General features: G+C 38.5%; 1 protein-coding gene across 1 annotated transcript in view; it reads right to left on the bottom strand.

Annotated features, from left to right (window-relative positions):
• Positions 1-20245, bottom strand: part of ASB7 (ankyrin repeat and SOCS box containing 7) — a 49604-nt gene that overhangs the window by 26933 nt on the left and 2426 nt on the right. The window contains exons 3-4 of the mRNA XM_055326810.1: positions 14921-15042; positions 12784-13045 (exon numbers count right to left, since the gene is read on the bottom strand). Of these exons, the coding sequence (XP_055182785.1) occupies positions 12784-12994 (211 nt within the window). The 5' untranslated portion in view covers positions 12995-13045; positions 14921-15042. The remainder of the gene's footprint in view (positions 1-12783; positions 13046-14920; positions 15043-20245) is intronic.

Below are 20245 nucleotides of genomic sequence, written 5' to 3'. Positions count from 1 at the left end.
ACCAACAAGATTCCCACACTCTGCCAAGTTTGCATGTATACAGGTTGAGGCGCACATTCAATATCAGGAAATTTATGAGTGTGTCCCAGCTCTCATTTCTTGGTTTCAGTTCCAGCCAGGAATGAGTAGATAACTGGGGTCCTTGCTGGTCTTACATAAGCATGCATGTAGCCTTCCAAATTCCCAGGAATATATAGAAGCTTAAGAAAGCCCAAACAGAGGTTTCCTTCTTTAGGTCTCCTGTTCAATGTGAACGTACTGTGTTGCTTGCCCCAACCAGTAATCACAGTCTCAGGCAGCTGTGTTGTTGGCCTTCCCAGATTGTTTGCCACCTAAATTGAGACCACTGTTATTTTCAACAATGCTCCAGGTATGGGGCATTTCCACTGAGCTCCACACAGTCAGACCACTGGCAGCAAGAACACTGCTGGCTCTCATGATAATGTACTGTAGAGATGTTGGGGGACAGGTAGGGCAGATGGGGGCAGCCACTCTGGGTTCAATTTCTTCATATTCAAGCTTCTTATGGTAAAATTTAGATACTGATTTAAGATCATTCTTTTCTACTATAAGCATATAAAGTTGTAAGTTTCCCTCTGAACACCACTCTAATACATCCCACAAATTTTGATATGTTGTATTTTCATTAGTGTTCAGTTCAAAATACAGCTTAATTTCCAAACATGTGAGCCTGTTCTAGATATCCTATTGTTGATTTCTAATAAAATTCCATTGTAGTCAGAGAACATATTCTTATAACTTCATAAAATTTACTGAGCTTTATTGCCAGCACATAGCTTATCCTGGTGTCCTATCATGTACACAAGGAAAAAGTGTATATTCTGATGGTGCTGGATGCAACTTTCAAAAATATCAATGAAGTCAGTGAGCCTGATATTTTTTCAGATTTTCTCAGTTATTGATTTATTTAGTTGTTCTATCAATTGCTGAGAGATGTTAAAATTTTCAACAATGATTGTGAAACTGCCCACTATTCCCTTTATCAATTTTCTTGCCTCAAACTGGGGTCTCTTACTGTGTACACATCCTATGATTTGTTTTCCTCCTGAAGAACTGTCCCATCTGTCATTGTCTTTCTTCAGTTCTGGTAACATTTACATCTTAAAATATATTTTATGTGTTATTAACATAACCACTCTGGTTTTCACTTAATTACCATTTGCATGGTATATCTTTATCCATTTATCTACTTTCAACCTCTCTATACTTAAAGAATATCTCTTGTAGACAGCATAGACTTCAGTCTTGTCTACTCCTTTAAGATAATTTCCAGCTTTTAACTGGAGTTTTTAGTCCATTAATGTTTAATATTATTATTGCTACAGTTGAGTTTAGATTTGTTTTATTATTTGTTTTCCCTTTGTTTCTCCTGTTGTTCCCCTTCTTCCCTTTACTGCCTTTTTTTGCACTATTAGACCATTTTTTAGCATTCTGTTTTAATGTCTCTATTGACCTTTTAGCTATACATCTATGAATTACTAGTTTGGTTTTTTTTTTATTTTACTTGTTTGTCTAAGGACTGAAATATACACTAACCTGGTCAAAATCATAACCAGAATTTGTACAGATGTACTATTATATTATATGCATTCCCTTTGTATTTAAAAGCAAAATCCTAAAATCAGGAAAATATACATATAAGCACCATACCCTAGTTCATTACACATGTCATTACTCTTTAAAAAGTATTGGGAAGCACTAAATGCAACTAGCTGAGTTACAAAGGAAGAGACATAGCTTGGAGGTCTAAAACACAGTTATGCATTGTGCCGTAAGTATTAACACAGGAAAGAGAGGCAATAGTAAGGGAGGAAAGCAATCTAGACAAATACCTAAAACTTCACTAATAATTCACCACAGAATGAAAAGTTCAAAAGTCAGATGGTATAATGTCTCCAAACAGGATTTCATCCAGACACAATTTTTTTTTTCATTAATGAAACACTGTAAATTTAGAAAAGCAACAGTGCAAAAAAACCCCAGTATTCCCTGATAACCCTCTCAACACTGATGGTAGACTTGCAGCTTTTCTTTTGTACCTTTTAAAAAATTATGTGAAATGATGGATGAAGTTTTCAGACAAAAAAAAAAAAATCCCTTCATTTAAGATGGATTTCTTGGAATAAATTAATTAGAAGAAAATTTACTGGACAATAAGATCTCCCAATTCTAAGGATCTAATATATACTTCTAAACTGCTTTCTAGGGTGCCTGGGTGGCTTGGTTGGTTAACCATCTGTCCTCAGCTCAGGTCATGATCCCAGGGATCAAGTCCCATATCAGACTCCCTGCAGCAGGGAGTTTGCTTCTCCCTCTTCCTCTGCGCCTCCCTGCTGCTCATGCTCTTGTAGGCGCATGCTCTCTCTCTCAAGTAAATAAAATCTTAAAAAAAAAAAAAAAAAAAAAAAAAAAAAACCTGCTTTCTACAAGTACTTTCATAAATTCCTACCATTAACCTGTTTTTATCACATTTGGGATAATCATTTGCAAAATCTTTCATTTTTGAAAACCTAAAAATAATTTTTCACCACACTATATGGATTTATCACTTATTTCCCTAACTTATTTGGCAAAAGGATTTTACCTACTGTATCAAGAGGAGCCCTGAAATGCTTTCCTCAGGTTCATATGGGGATTTGCTCTATGGACTTAACTTCCAGAGCTCCAGCTGACTTCCCTCCAGGTCAGTTACATGAAAACTGAATCTAAAGCTAAATAAACACACCTAAGATAGGGTCTCTTTATGCTATTTTCTTAAGATGTCCAACAAATGATCTCAGAATTTTTAGAGAGATTCCAAATGGAAAAGATGATAATAATAATGGATTTCTTATAATACCCACTATTATAATAGAGACTTCTGCATAACAGCACACTAATCTGGTCAGAAAGATTATCAGGATTTGTACTAAGGTACTATTATATAACATCCCATTTGTGTTTAGAAACTAACCTAATATTTTTGGACATTATAAAACCCTAAGTGTTCATTTTGAAGCAAGATATTTGAAAGCACAGATATACCTTGTTTTACTGTGCTTTGCTTTATCGAACTCTTTACAAATGGAAGGTGTGTGGTAACCTGCATCATTGAGCAAGTCTACTGGCACCGTTTCACCAACAGTGTTTGCTCACTTCATGCCTCTGTACCATATTTGGGTAACTCTCATAAATTTAAAACCTTTTCATTATTGTTCTACTTGTTCTGGTGATTATTACCAATGATCTTTGATGTTACTACCGTAATGGTTTGGGGGCACAATGAACTGTACCTACATAAGAAGTGAAACTAAATCAATAATGACAGACCACTATCCCATCTCTCCCTTTTCCTCAAGCTCCTTATTTCTTGAGACATAACAAAACTGCAATTAAGCCAATCAATAATCTTACAATCGCCTGCAAGTGTTCAAGTGAAAGGAAGAACCACGTGACTCTGACTTTAAATCAAAAGCTAGAAATGATTAAGCTTAGTGAGGAAGGCTGAAAGTCAAGATGGGCTGAAAGCTAGGTCTCTGCTGCCAAATAGTTAGCCAAGCTGTGAATACAAAGGAAAAGTTCTTGAAGGAAATTAAAAATGCTACTCTAGTGAACACAAGAATGATCAGAAAGCACAACAGCCTTATTGCTGATATGGAGAACATTTCAGAGGTCTGGATAGAAGATCAAACCAGCCACAACATTCCCTTAAGCCAAAGCCTAGTCCAGAGCTAGGCCCTAACTCTCTTCTATTCTGTGAGACTGAGGGAGCTACATAAGCTGGAGGTGGAAAGCTTGAAACCAGCAGAGGAGGGCTCATGAGGTTTAAGGAAAGAAGTCACTGCATAATATCAAAGTGCAAGGGGAAGCAGCAAGTGCTGGTATAGGAGCTATAGCCAGTCATCCAGAAGATCTAGCTAAGATAGTTAATAAAGAGGAAAGCATTAGATTGTCAATGTAAACAAAACTGTCTTCTATTGAAAGGAGATGCCATCCAGGACTTACATAGCTAGAGAGGAGAAGTCAATGCCTGGCTTCAAAAGACAGGCCAACTCTCATTAGGGGCCAATACAGCTAGTGACTTTAAGTTGAAGCCAATGTTCATTTACCACTTCAAAAATCCTAGGGCCCTTAAAAATCATGCTAAATCTACTCTGCCTATATTCTATAAAGAGAACAACAAAGCCTAGATGATAGCACATCTGTTTCCAGCATGGTTTACAGACTATTTTAAGCCTACTATTGACACTTACTTACTGCTCAGAAAAAAAGATTCCTTTCAAAATGCTACTGTAGGTTGACAATGTACCTGGCCACCCAAGAGCTCTAATGGGAGATGTGCAATGAGATCAACGTCATTTTCATGCCTGCTAACATAACAGCCATTCTGCAGCCAATGGATCAAGAAGTAATTAAGATTTTAAAGTCTTATTATTTAAGAAATATATTTTGTAAGGCTACAGCTGCTACACACAGTGATTCCTCTGCTGGATCTAGGCAAAGAAAATTGGAAACCTTCTGGAAACAATTCACCATTCTAATTGCCATTAAGGACACTTATGATTCACTGGAAAAGGTCAAAATACCAACATGAACAGAAGTTTGGAACAAGTTGATTCCAACCGTCATGGATGACTCCAAGGGGTTCAAGACCTCAGTGGAGGGAGTAACTAGAGGTGTGGAAACACCAGGAGAACTAGAGTAAGAGCCTGAAGATGGGACTGAGCTGCTGCCATCTCATCATCAAACTTACATGGTGAGAAATTGCTTCTTACGGAGGAGCAAATAAAGTGGTTTCCTAAGATGGAATCTATTCCCAGTGAAGATGCTGTGAAGACTGTTGAAATGATGACCAAGGATTTAGAATGTGACATAAACTTAGTTGATAAAGCAGTGGTAGGGTTTGAGAGGATTGACTCTAATTTTGAAAGAAGTTGTGGGCAAATGCTATCAAACAACATCACATGCTACAGAGAAATGGTTTGTTAAAGGAAGAGGCAATCGATGTGGCAAACTTTATTGTTGTCTTAAGAAACAGCCACAGTCATGACAGCTTTCAACACCACCACCCAGATCAGTCAGCAGTCATCAACATCAAGGCAAGACCCTCCACCAGCAAAAAGATTAGGAAGGGTTGAAAGCTCAGATGATGGTCAGCATTTAGCAATAAAGTCTGTTCTAATTAAGATATATGTATATGTACATGTGTATACATACACACACATATATACACATATGTGTGTATACATATATATATGTATATATTTTTATTTATTTATTTTTAGGGGTGCCTGGGGTAGCTCAGTTGGGCTAAGTGTCTGACTCTTGATTTTGGCTCAGGTCATGATCTCAGGCTTGTGTTGGGCTCTGTGCTCAGCAGGGAGTCTGCTGGAGATTCTCTCCCTCTCTCTCTACCCTGCCCCTGCTGACACACATTCTCTCTCTAAAATAAGTAAGTAAATCTTTAAAAGGAAAGGTCTGTGTATACTTTTAAATATAAGGCTACTGAACCCTCAACAGACTATAATATAGGTAAGCATAATTCTTATATGTACTGGGAAACCAAAAATTCATTCACTTGCTTTACTGTGATAATTCACTTTATTGCTGTAGTCTGGAATAGAACCTGCTGCATCCCCCAAGTTAGGCCTGCAAACCAGCAAAATGTAATTTATCTGCACAAGCTTGTTTGACATCTGTGAGGTCTAACATGGTAGCTACTCACTCAGCTACTGAGCACTTGAAACATGACTACTCTTGAATACAGAGCTGAATTTTTACATTTCATTTCAATGTAAATAGCTACTACAGACTGTCCAGGTTTAAACAAGAAAGAGAACCTTCCGCATCCCCTTTTGAAATATGGACAGTATCAGCTAACCAAATGAAACTCACTCATTTTCTCACTGAAACTGGATTCCTGCCATAGTGGCAACTGGTGTGGCTTTGCACAGCTGCTCCCTAACCAGGCTTCCAAGGTGGTCACATTGAGGAGACCACAGCATGGTCAAAGACCAGACCGCCTGTTTGCTCTGAATTTTGTTAACATTGTGTGCTCACTCATTTATTGATGGTTTTACTGTGAAGATGAACAGATTTAACAGTAGTGAGGGACTGGTCTTACTAAACATCTATGTCCTGCTCTTTTTTTTTTTTTCAACTGCATTTGGTTAACTTTCCCCTGCTCCTTCAACCAATGGCAACTAGGTCCTGAGGCCCCATATGTCTGTTCCCTTGATTCTTTTTCACTGCCACTGCATGCCCAATCAATCAGCAAAGCCTGCTGGCTCCCCTTTCAAAATTTATCCAGAATCTGACCACTTCTCAGCATAGGGCTGCTGCTGTCTAGACTGAACCACTAGCATCTCTCGCCTGAGCTATTCCAAAGCTACCTGACACACCTTCCATTTATCCTCTGCTCCTCTATAATCCTTTCTTCCTCAAGCCAGAGTGAGCCCTTCAGTAAGTTCTCCTCATTCTTCAGTTGAGAAGCCTGCAATGGTTCTCCATTCTTGGTCAGGACAAAGTCCAAAGTTTTTTGAGCCTTCAAGAACCTACAGATCACATCAGTTGTCTCTTTAACCTGGTCGGCCCTCTCTCCCGTTGCTCTGTTCTTCCTGTCTTCCTCCTGGCTTTTTCTTCAAAGTGCGAAGCATTTGCCCATCCCAGACTGTGTGTAGGCACTTGCTTGTTCCTTTTACCTTTATAACATTCTTCTCCCAGATATCCTCATGGTTTGGTCTTCACTTCCTCCAGGGCTCAACGATGGCATACTGGAGGTCTTCCCTAAATACCTCATTTAAAACAAAATCCTGTCCCTCCTTACTCCTTCTCTGCCTCAGCTTTCTTCACAGTGCTCATCACCACACTGAGTTGTACATTTCCCTGTCAATTTCCTCCTCTTAGAAAAGCTAATGCCATGGCAGCAGGGACTCTATGGGTCACTGTGTTCCCAGGCCTCACAACTGTGCCTGACACATAGCAGGTGCTCAATATATATACATGTTTAGGGTGGGGTGCAGGGAAGTACAACCACAGTCCCGATCAGGCAGCAGCAGGCACCCACCTGCTGCCTGAGGTCTCAGGCTCTTTCAAAAGATCACCTACTATCAACAGTGAGCTTAGTAAAACACAAATCTGTCTCTGCCACTACTGGCAGGTGGCTCAGCACAGTCCGCTGAATAAACTTGGATATGCTCTAATCATCCTGAACTATTCTCAGTTCATAAAACCAAACTTGCTCCCTTTCTTCTTCTACCCTTCACAATCAGTGTCCTATGTGTTTCCAAAAATTCCACATCTCTATCCTTCCAGTGCCCCATCCTTGCCTTGCTTTTCAAGCTCTCAAGTCAAACCATGCTTTCTCTAGTAAACCTCCTGTGCCACTGCCCCCACCTCCACCCCTGCAACAGTAGGGAACTTGTATACGTGGCACTTAGCTCACGCTATTAGAACCGCACTGTCTCCTTACAGGTCACAAAGAATCATGGTTAAGACCATGGGTTTGCATTCTAGCTCCACTATTTATGGGGTGCATGGCCTTGGGCAAATTACTTCCCATCCTGTGGCTCAGTCTTCTTAATGGAAAAACTACTACTCACTCTCATAGAACGGCTGTGAAGAAACAGGCTAGTACTAAGTGCTCAATAAATGCTGGCTATAAATCTATCCACCCACTAGTCTATGAAGTGCCAGACAGCTAGCACAATGTTTGCTTTCTGTATCTCAGTGCCTGGCCCAGAGCCTGGCATATGGTAGGTGTTCAATAAATATTTGCTGAATAAATATATGAATAAGTGATTTACAGAGGACCAACTGGCCACCTCATTTAACTTTATACGAATCCTCTCTCTCGACTCTCATGGTGGGGGAGGGCATCAAGAGGGAAAAGGAAGTGAATCTTTGCTTCTTGTGGGTTATTTTGCTCACTTACCCTTTAGGATCTGACTTCATTTCACCTTAATATCCATCACAAAAGAAGCTTATTAAGAGAAGGGGGCCAATCTGACTAGAAATTTTCAAGCTCTGGAAGAAACCGTAGTTTCAGGAAAAGAGCAGGTATGATGAAATCAAGCACCTTTCTGATCCCACCACGAGGCTGGCCCATTTTCAATCACTATTTTCCAAGACAGGATTAGTCTTGTCTCTATAAGGCTGGGGAGCAATTCTTTTAGATAGCTGACATTTGTCTCCTTGTTCTCTCACTGAGAACAAACCAGATATGGGTTCTACCCTCAGGAAGCTCCCGACCAATAGGAGTTAAATAGAATACTACAAGAATAAATCATTAGGCTTGTGATAGGAGCTATAATAAAAAGGTACAGAGAATAAAATCCCATAACAAGTCTGGATGGTAAGAGATTTCCCTGAGAAAGGGGTGTGGTGAGAGTTGACAGAGAAGTGGGGGTGAATGAGCTGAGGGTGGCAGCAGTGGAATGAGCAGGGGGGCTCAGCAGGTCCGGTGCAAAGGCATCTGAGCTCAGTCAATCTGATCGAACACAGAGGGACTGTGGCTCAAAGATGAGCCTGGAAAGATACTACAGGGGTGCCAGACATCGCAGGGCCATGTAGGTCACAGAAAGGGTTTTGAATATTACCCTGAGAGAAATGGAAAACTTTAGTTGATGGATTTTTAAAGGTAAATATTTGAATTTTCAGATTTATCACCAATCACTCTGTTCGGAGACTGGCTGGGAGGGGGCAAGCCTGGAAACAGGATGAAGAGGAAGAGCATCACTTCTAGTGAGGAACAAAGTAGGGCAGTGCCTCCAATGCAAAGAAATGTGAAGATATGGCAATGATTTAGGAGGAAGAAAGTCAAGGGTGGTTTGTTTCTAAATGGCTGGCATAACAGGCTGTGGTGCCATCCACACTGCAAAAGAACATGTCCGAGCAGCAGCCTGTGCTGTGTTGTGAGCTACGAATATACAGAGGCTTAATAGTCAGCTGGACACACTGGTCTAGAGGTCAGAAGGCATGCTAACAACACAGAGCACCTCAAAGCATTACATGAGGCCAAAGGGATGATGGAGAAGGAAGTTTCTTCTCCTGTTTACGTTCCCAAATTGATACATAAAGTGCTCGAGAAAAAAATACATCCCAAACCTAATTCTTCTAGGGTAACAGGAGCAAATAAAAGATGCTATACAAAAACAAATGAGGAGCTTCTCCAAAATATTTCATGCTGTTGTTTTAAAATGCTATACAAAAACATAAAGGGCTAAGACTAGCCAAGATATCCTTAAAGAACAAGGAGAGGAGATTTGACAGCCTCCTCTCTGCCCCAGTCCTTCAGGAAATCAAAATTTATTATAGAGTACTATTAATTACATAGTATTATAAGGTCTCAGGGTTATACCAACAGGCACTAGACTCCATGGAACCACACAGAGATGAAGATTTTATATCTGAACTGGAAGAACATAGCAATGAGGATAGAAAGGATGACTCAGGCTCCCTTTATGCGGAAAAAATATGAAATTGTACCTGGCCATCTCTTACTATACACCAACCAATTCTGGATAGATCAAGGACCTAAGTGCCACAAAACTTTTCAGAAGAAGATCCAGGCAAATAATGACCCTTTGGTATGATGTGCAAGACACAAAAAGCACAAATGGTAACACAAAAAGAAAATAAAATTCACCTACATTAAAAGGCAGACTTCTGCCTGGCAACATACAAACATCACGAATTTGAAAAAGCTAAAAACTGAGAGAAAATTGGTGCAATGTTCTCTCTAAAAAACAAGAATATACAAACAATTTTCTACAAATCAATACAAAAAGGACCAGCAAAGCAGCCCTGTCCTGCAATGTTTTGTTACTCAAATGTCACTCCTGGGGTAAAAAAAGAGAAAGAGAAAGACAGAGGCCAGCAAATCATACAGAGGAAGAGCAAACCATCTGGTGACAGACTCCTGGCAAAGGTGGGAGAACAGGCACTATCCCACCTGGTCAGTAAGGAGAGAGCCCTCCTAACCTTTGGAGGACAATTTGTTAAAAATCTATTTTAAAAAAAGTTAACATACCTTTGATTAACATCCCTTTGCACTTCTAGGAATTATCCAAGAGATAAACTCTCACATATGTTAAAAACAAAACAAAACAAAACAAAAAGAGTCAAAGACATTCTCTGTAATACTGTTTCTAGTAGCAGAAAATGGAAAAATCAAAATGTCCAACAGTGAGGGATAAGTTTAAAGAAATTACATCCATGCAATGGAATCTGGAGGCGTCAATACAATGACAAGGATCTATCACTTAACTGAACTGCCACGTGAAAGAATCAAGGTGAATAGACTATTTACAACAACAACAACAAAAAGGAACATGCTAGAAGGTGGGGCATGGAAAATTATGTACACTGATATGCACAGATTATCTCCACAGGGACACAGAAGAAACCGGTTAGAAGGACTGCCTCTGTGAAGGGAAATTAGGACGGGTGCTAAAGAGTTGAACAGTCCAGAATACATTTCATTTGGCTTTTAACTGCGTATGTGTATGTATTACATTCTCAACAAATAAAATCTCCTGCTGAGAAAATTTCAGCCATTCTAAAAAAAAAAGTTTAAACAAACGATAGTATGCCCATATTAATAAATATTATATTTAGCAGCTAAAAAGAACAGAACAAATCTATATGTATTAATATAAAACAGGCACAAGATTTTTTGGAGGGTAATGAAAATGTTCTAAAATAACCTGTGGTGATGGATGGCCAACTCTATAAATATACTAAAAGCCATTGAACTGTATGCACATTTTAAATGGGTGAATTGTAAGGCACAGGAATTCTACCTCAATAAAAGCTATTAAAGAATATTAATAGACACACATGTGAGCACATACACACACACAGCCACATGGAGGGGAGGGTGAATGAGGAGACAGGATTAACTATAGCCCACAGGCCAAATTTGGTCTGCTATTGGTTTTTATAAAGTTTTATCAGGACACACCCAAACTCCTTCATTTCCAAACTGTCTATAGCTGTTTTCATGCTACAAAGGCAGAATTGGGTAATTATGCCAGAGACATCAGAGTTTGCAAAGCCTACAATATTTCTACCTGGCCTTTTACAGAAAAAGTTTGCCAACCCAATAGTTTAAAAAAAACTTAAATTGTATAGTTGAATGAAAAACAGCAACTGCAGGATAATACGGACAGTAGGATATTACTTATGTTCTAAAATCACACACAACACAATATGACAATATGACATATCTTCTATGAATTCAAGTAATAGTGTCAGGAAATGATCCCAAACTCATAGGTATGGTTATTTCTGAGAGGGGGCAGGCAGAAAGGATTGGGAGTTGGGCAAAGGGGTCTTTGGCTTTACTTATAGTTTATCTGAAAACTGTTTTATTTAAGGAGACAATATTACCTGAGTAATTGAACATTTATTTATTTATTTGTATTTTAAAAGCATGGCTGGCAGCAGCAGGAGGTAACAGGATTAGGTTGGATTAAAACCATAAACTGTGATCTTGGTAAGCGCTGCCAAAATTTTAAGTGTTCTGATCCACATCCACCTTTCAGATTTTTTCCAATCTCTCTCCTATTCCTCTTCCATCTTCCCTTCATTAAGTTCAGAAGTGAGCTTTCCAAGGAGTAAGGTAAAATGAGGCAGGAGCAAGAGTAGCAGGAGGGATGGCGGACAGCTTACAAAGGAGGCCCAGGACGGTGAATGAATGGGTCCTGTCAATGGTACCAGGGATTTAGTTCCTAGCATGGGGCCCTGCGTTGTGTGAAGACAGTCTCAGGCTTAGCAGCGCCCTGCAATTAATTCCTGCTCACAGCCTCCATAGTCCTAGCTTTGCATAATTCACACGACCCTCACAAGAGCCCTAGGACTTCTAGTTTTCTGTACTTTCAAGTAGGTTCACAAGTTTGACTAGTCTTGAACATAGTACACCTTAAAAATAAAACCAACTGACTGGCAAAGAGCAATTCAGGCCCTCAAAAGGCACACGTGTGAAACCTGAGTCTCAATACGGCTGCTTTACACCAGCATTTACAAAGATAAATTGGGTACAAATGATAAAATACATATAGCCCATCTCTGGAAAATAAAGAAAGCAGAAATTCAACTAGAAAAAAAGTAAACTAGTTTAGGACAATTATTAGTTGTTATTAATTATGGAAATTATTAACTTTGGGAATGGACAGTTTTTCAAAGCAAAAGAATAAAATGTCAGGGGTAGTTTCCAATGGTGTGTATTTATATAAAATGAGACCTCAGATAACCTGTCTTCTCACCTAGAAACTATGTACAATTCTAGTAAAGGCAAGTGCTCTAAAACAGCAATAAAAGGAATCATCCAAAGTTTTTTTTTTTTTTAAAGAAGTAAATTCAAAAGACAGGATATCATCATTAAGGCCATGATATTTAAAGGGACCTGTGCTAGGTCTTTGTTTGCACGAGCAATTACCAAAGGGGAAACTTGTGTAACTTTCTAATTGTGGGTCCCAGAGCCACTTCTGCTTCTGAAACAAAAGCAACCAGACAACATGAAGGGCTTCTGGGAAAACCTGGCTATGTATAAACTACAGTTACAGAGGGGAAAAAAGCACATTCATGAAACTACTCTTTTAAACAATCTGTTCTTGAACAAAACTTCACATAATTCCAACAAATCTTCACAAGGGAAAGAACAGGAAGTTCGGTGTTAACCAAAGTGAAGCATAAATGTTACATACATGTGCACATATATTTTAAACTAAATATACTTTAAGTTTCTCTCTGGCAAAAAAGGTTTGCTGCTGGTAAACTCACCTCCATGTTCTAGAAATACTCGAACACATCTTTCCTTCCCTCTTGCTGCAGAGAAATGAAGCAGGGTCCAGCCATTAGCATCCCGGCCATTTGGAGAATAGCCTTGTTCTAACATCTTTCGTACTGTGTGAACATCCCCAGCAGCAACTGCAGCCTGAATCTGCAATTCTTCCTGGAGTTCAGGGTTCCTTCGACAATGGTGGTGTAACATCCTAGCTGAGTCCACTTTTTACAAAGGATTCATTAGGTCACAGGGAATAGGCTTTAAGGGGAAACAGAATACATGAAATTTAGAATACATGCATGGCTCCTCACGATGTGTCTGTTAAATAGTACAGAATTTTCCATTGTCAAATCATGTAAATCTTAGTAATGACAGTTCATCCCCCTACAACTAATTAACAAGTACCTGTTATAACCAAAACTTCCAAGATTAAAATTATACAAGATTCCAAACAAAAAGCCAGGCATAAAGCTTTAAATTGCTGAAACAGGACATTTCTTCTGTAGTCTTTTGAAAGCTCAAAGCAAATATCCTAGGAACACAGTAGCCCTATTTCAGGTATAACAGAAGGCGATGCTGGGCAGTTAGAAAATTCAAGACAACAGAGGAGTCAGAGGAGTTTGATTACCCTAACACAGAGTTATAAACCAATCAGGATATATAGCAGATCAGGATATATAGCAGATCACTGAATGAAACACGGAGTATCAAATGGGCAATTCACAGGTTATGAAGACTACAGACCTTTAACCATGAGAGACAGGTAAAAAAAAAAAAAAAAGTAAAAGACTTTGAGTCCCCTAAAGTATTTCAACAATATCTTATTTTTAGCCCCAAAGGGTGAAAGGTTTGGGGAGGAGGGGGAAATGCATGGGGTGAATTAAAGTAAAAGGCACGGATAACACATATTCTCCTTTTGTTTATTTCTTTGTCTCTTTCTGTCCTTCCCACTTTGCTATTTGATACACGATATGCCACCCCTTGTTTTCTACCACATCTTTTCCACTTTCCTAATTTCAGTTTTCCAGAAGTTTTACTCTATAAGCATGCAGAATACCAAGATCATACGAAATATTAGGAGACCTACTTAAAGTTTACTTCTTTTTCCAACATGAAACAACCTGTTGATTCACCACATGAGAAAACTATTTTAAAGAAAAAGTAGTATATCGAATTTCTATACCCTCTATTAGGTCACAAAAGAGGTATGCACTCAGACTCAATATAATAGAAGATCTCCTTCCTGTGAAGAAAATCCAAATTGAATTGGTAAAAAGCGGCATCTTACACATGTGTGCACTTTTCCAGTGCATTTTTAAGTTACACAGCTTACAGAAGCTTAAACTAACACACTTCTAAGAAGCCATTCCATCTGGACTAATTTTAAGGAATAGATTAGACTCATCTCCTAATTAGCAGGCTTCCATTTCTAAAAATAAAAAATTATGTGATAAAGTCCTTTAAAGACATTTTGGTCTCCTATGTAGGTTAGACATCTTGGGATAATCCTGTTACCAATAATAATTTATCTTGTAAAACTTCTAGTTATAGATTGCATAAAGGTAAACTTAAGCCTGACCTAGGTCAAACTGTCACAGCTTAAGAATGTAATCAAATATCCTGTTGTTTTGTACATTGAAAATGGTTATTTCAAACTCATGAGTATTACTGTTAAGTAACAGAAGTTAAAATGAGAAATTTCCTCACAATTTGTTTTCTTAATAAACAGGATTTCCCCCTTATCTCCTCACTTAACTCCTTTTTCAATCAAAACTATAAAATTAAGTCTTTTGTTTCAGAAATTTTGAAACCGAAAATCCTTTTGGAATACGTTTTTGCTTATTTTTAGAATTATACAAGAAGATGTTGAAGACCATTATAAACTAATGAAAACGACTACTATGTGCTCAAACCAATCAACTTTAACATTTTTTTCCCTTAAAAATGAGACAATTATCTTTGCACTTAAATGAGGTCTATTATGCAAGATCCAATCAATTTTGGAGCAAACCTGGATTTTGTTTGAGCAAGTGTTGTGTTTAGTATATGTTAGCTGATTTGAAGGAAAAACAAAGGCTAAGTGGATTTTTCACCCAGAACTGCCCAAATGACCAATGATGATCAGTCACTTACCTTATAGAAGAATGTCCCTTCTCCTGATATGTGGTTTGCCTAATAACCATTGTGCACATACAGCATTGTGAGGAGGAGGCTCAGGGGGTATCCAAATTGCAGCATGAATGACCTTTCTTAACCTAAAAACAAATATCAATTATGGGAAGACCCCTAAAAACAGTAAAAAATCTTACAACTGCCTACACAGTCTACCTTTGGATGAATTTAAATTTTAGCACTTTATAACAAACTTACAGAGCAAAAACTCAGATCAATTCTTAGAGAAAAGGATCCTGGTACCTACATTAATCTCCAAACTGGTAAAGAATATGGTTTATTATCAGGAATTTCTTTCCCCTAAAAAGGACAGTTTTTTGAAAAAGAATAAAGATAATTTAAAAAATCATACATTTGGAACTTGGATGCAAACACATGTTCCTATTATTTTTTGCTCTATTCAGAGCATATTTTCAGACTTGCACATCTGAATTACTTTTTAACTGATGCTGTTAGGCGCTTGATCTTTCTAAACATGACAAAAAACAAAAGCATGTGTTGATTCAATACAGTAAGTGGACAGCACCAAAATGGAATCTATGACAACTAAAAAGGATATTACGTCTTTAAATGCTGGTTCTTCGTATGCCCAAAAAGCACTATGTCAATCATCTTGAAATTTCATTCCTTTACGTATACATCAAACTAGGTAAAAGATTAACATTTCTTGTCAACTTCCCCACATGAATTTTGAAAAAATTCTCTACAAGTTTAAGGAAAAGGGTGTTTTCTCCATGTAAATTAAATCCCAGGTCTGTGAATTCCACTAAGGTTAAGAGCACATGCTAAGTGACTTGCACACAGTACACTAGAATCACTCTAAGAATTACTCACTAGAATTGCCACCGCCTTCCCCATGGGGTGGGGTGTGCTACGCCCTATGTCACTTAAACAGGAAAGGTCGGACCACCTGGCAACTCAACAGGCTCTAGCGAAGAGTGGCAGTCACAGGGGCTGCTGGGTGCACACCAGAATTTTCAACCAAACCAAATCAGTACAGTCTACTTTGACTCTTTCCTTTTTCCATACATTTTTTTTTTCCCTCATCAAACTTTTCAAGGAAGGCCAGAGAGTTGGCCAAGAGGCGCTTGGAAATAATATTTGACTTACAACTGCTTTCTAAAAAACTGAATTAGACATAACAGAACAGCTCCTACTACAGGGCCAGCTGCAAAAAAAAAAAAAAAAAAACCAACAGAACCATCCTTACAGAAATGCCCAATTCTGAGAGTGGGGCAAGAAAATACACATGTAAGGTGAGCCTGGGGCATCTCATTGTGCCAAAAAGGAAGTGCTCAAAGAAAAATGCAGTGATGGGGGTATGTTACAGGAGCACAGGAGCCAACTAAGAGAGCTCTCATCAGCCGAGACAGAACAATTTGAACAAGATAATCAAGTTGGATTCTAACTCAAAGTACAGAATAAATATCGATATGCCCATATTGCTATAATTGGTTGAATAAATAAAGGAAGGGAGGAGAACCAAAATCTCCTGTGCATAATTCCAAAGATTTGTATAGATGCTCCCTACTCAAAGAGTAGGGCATAACTTCCCTCCCCTTTAGTGTAGGCCATGCACAGCGACCTCCTTCCAAGGAGGATAGCATGGAAAGGAAGGGAAAGAGCAATTTTATGGTGAGAAACCTGAAAACATCATCCTAGCCCAGTGATCATGATTAACAGCAGCAGTGCCAAGTTGTGTTATGAGTACAATATGAAGAGAACAGCAATTTTAACTTGGTGATCTTTCTCTCCAAAGCCCATAACCTCAGTCTAATCTTGAGAAAAATACCAGACAAATTCCAATTGAGGGACATCTACAAGATACCTGACCAGTACTCTTCAAAATATCAAGGTCATCAAAACACAAGGAAGGCTGAGAAACCGTCATGGCCCAAAAGAGCTTACATGACTAAATGTAATATGGTGTCCTAGACGGTAACCTGGAATAGAAAAAGGCATTAGATAAAAGCTAAGGAAATCTGGATATGGATTTTAATTAATAATAATGTTCACTGTTGGTTCATTAACTGTGAGAAATGCATCTATTAATACAAGATGTTAGCGGAAACTGGGTGTGGAGTATACGGGAATCCTGTACTATCTGTGCATGTTTTTTCTATGAATCTAAAACTATACTAAAGATTTGTTTAAAGAAAGCCTACTGAGATATCCAGTGATGAGCCTCCAGCATTTTCCACAAATGAACAGGTGATTGTTTTCTACATTTCAGGTATCAATACCACTGGATGCCTTGTTTCTAAGGGTGTCTTGGTATCCCCTGCCTCCCTAGAGAAGCGGAGCTGGCCCTCCATGGTTTCAAGCCTCTAAGAATCCTTGTTCTCTTACTGCCTTCCATCTACCCATGAAGGAAGATGGAGGGTGCACAGGGAGGAAGACAAGCAAAGTGGGAGTGGGGATGGAGGAGAATATGAAATGGTATTAATTTATTAGTAGTATCAAGAAAAGGCTGTGATAAAAGATGAAGGGACTGTTTCTCTCCACAAGAAAGGTGCACAAATCACAGCAACTTGTGATAATGCTGTCTGGGCTCTTTGGTCACACAAATGGAAGTCCACTGAGTGCCTGACATGTGTTTGGCACACAGCTGGGCCTTGGCCACTGGTGTTACCTCTTAGTAGAACTTTTAATAGAGAGTTCTGCATACTTAAATACCCCTAGAAACGTTAAGATCATTTTCTCTCTTCTAACAACACCAAAGTGCTATAAATAATAACCATAGGTTTAAACCAAAAAAGCACTCTTGTACATGCATCAGTCTTTGCCAGAAGAAACAAACATCCATGTACCACACACACATAATTCCTGTCAGCTGCATCCCTTAAATTATGAAGGGCAATGACTTATTACCAAAATATCCACTACAATAGTCCAAGGCACCAGACAAGTAATACATTTGATCTTGGTGTTATACGAGTTTGCACTGAACAGGGTAGAATTATCCACTTATGAGTAAATTTTTTTAAAAAGACTATTGAACAGAAAAAGTTAATACACCATCCAGTGCTAAGGGTGTCTATTAAAAATTACAGAAGAAGTCTACAGATGAGATAGGAAAACAGTCTATTTCCCTTCAAAGAGAAGGTTGAAAATCTGAGTGCTCCTGGAAGTCACCTATAAAACAAAAGAATATGGCCAAGGAGGCAATTTTCTAAAGAAATATATGTAAATGTGAGTTGTTTTAAACTAATGACTCAGAATGACTAAAATTCTGAGGGTGCAATCTTAGGAATGCCATTTCAGGTTCCAGTCAGAAAAGAGAAAAAAAAAATACACAAACAAGGAAGACTTCAGAATTACTTATCAAAAGGAGCCACTTCCCCCACGTATATCGTTTTTATGTGAGGTTTCATTGCCTGGTAGTGTGTTGAATTGTGTGTTTAACTTTTACGAGTCCATCTTTTCTACTTTACATGGAGGTCCAAAGAAAACCATCCAGGCCTATGAGCTTTTACGCTGTTGACCATACTAGAAACTATAAATTTAGGAATTAAGCTGTTACCAGTAAATTCCAAAAAGATGCCAAGTGAACTGCATTAAGGTGAAACCAAATTTCTTGCTTCACATAATTAAAAGAAGTTCATGTTCATGGAACAGAGTGAAGTGTAAAATAACTACAAAACAAAATATATTTAAGACCTGTCTAAAATTGTATAAAACTTCTACCAGATCTGCCACATGTCCCCAGTTTCCTTCAGCATACATGATTAGTCACTAATGGCTTTTTGCATATTATTTTCACTAAAAGTCCACACATTTTTTGGATTAAGTGATACAAATTAGAACTGTTCAGATTTCACACAAACTAGAAACAAGATAACAGCTTGCTACTCAGAAAAGGAAATAAGCAATTCTTTGTAGAGCAAACAGAGATCAGACTGGTATGAAAATAAAATCAGCAACCCAAGATATTGGCTCTGAGGAACGAAAACCACTGTTGGCTCACAGGTCCTAAGAGGAAAGATAGATGGCTGCAGCAACATCATAAGGCCCAAAGTGTGCCACATGGCTGAGGTCTATACTGACCAGCACTATTTGTAGGATTCAAGAGCCTGGAACCCAAAATAAAGTAGAAGTGTTTTTTAGTATCACTCTACACGGTCAGCATGGTGTTTATGTTCTAAAACAAGTAAGGGCATTCATATTTCCTCCAAAGTGCTGGGCCTCCGTGTAACACAAGGGTGTATTATCATGGACAACTTATCTACAATTCTTATACGTTCCAGCAGAAAAACCAACCATTTTCGTGGAATGTGGAGGAGGCAAGAGAGGAATTTGTATAACTCACTTATCCAGGCTCAACTCAAGACTTAAACCACAAGAACCGTAACGGAGGAGGTCTTGTCAACATTATCTTAGTAACTCATGTCTTGCATGATCATGTCAGTGCCGAGGAAGTTTGCAAGAAGGGAGACAATCAGTCTCTACTGAAGGAGTGTATTCAGTTGGGAATGAAGTGAAAGGCTGTAAGTCAGATATTGGGTATGCTTATATAAACTTTATCTGACTTCAGACTTTTTAGGAATAGTATGAAATTTCTATGTTACCAAAGTCACACGCAAAGAAAATAGATATTATGTGTAGCATAATATTAAGCAATTGTGAACGGTATCACTTCTGGTATAAAGACAATTAAGTATAGGGCCACAGCATCCTCAAGATGCATCACTGAGATCTTCAATTAAAATCAGTTATTTTCCCTATATGACTATAAATCTAGACTTGGTTATCAAATAAATCAGGTTCTGGACCTTTCTTTCCCTTAAAAACCCATGTACCTGGCAAGAGAATTAACACAAAATTAACTACCAGGTTGAAAAAAATAAACTGTCCATGTTGGTAAATAATTACCCAAATTAAACATTTCAAATGTTCAGCATAACCTAGACCAAACACTCTCAATCATGCTAATATTAGAAACAGATGTCAACAATCTACATTTACATATATATTCCCTAATCTTAGAAAAACTGTTAAAAAGCTGAGAGGATCGATGAAATATTATTTAAGCAATGAGAATGACCTGCCTAGCAACCAGGATAAAGGAGTGTAAAGGAGTGTCGTCTCGGGATCCCTGGGTGGCACAGCGGTTTGGCGCCTGCCTTTGGCCCAGGGCGCGATCCTGGAGACCCGGGATCGAATCCCACGTCGGGCTCCCGGTGCATGGAGCCTGCTTCTCCCTCTGCCTGTGTCTCTGCCTCTCTCTCTCTCTCTCTCTCTGTGACTATCATAAATAAATAAAAATTAAAAAAAAAAAAAGGAGTG

This window comes from Nyctereutes procyonoides, unplaced genomic scaffold (genome assembly GCF_905146905.1).
Source record: "Nyctereutes procyonoides isolate TBG_1078 unplaced genomic scaffold, NYPRO_anot_genome, whole genome shotgun sequence".
Taxonomy (NCBI): Eukaryota; Metazoa; Chordata; class Mammalia; order Carnivora; family Canidae; genus Nyctereutes; species Nyctereutes procyonoides.
This window is presented reverse-complemented; position numbering and strand designations above follow the sequence as displayed.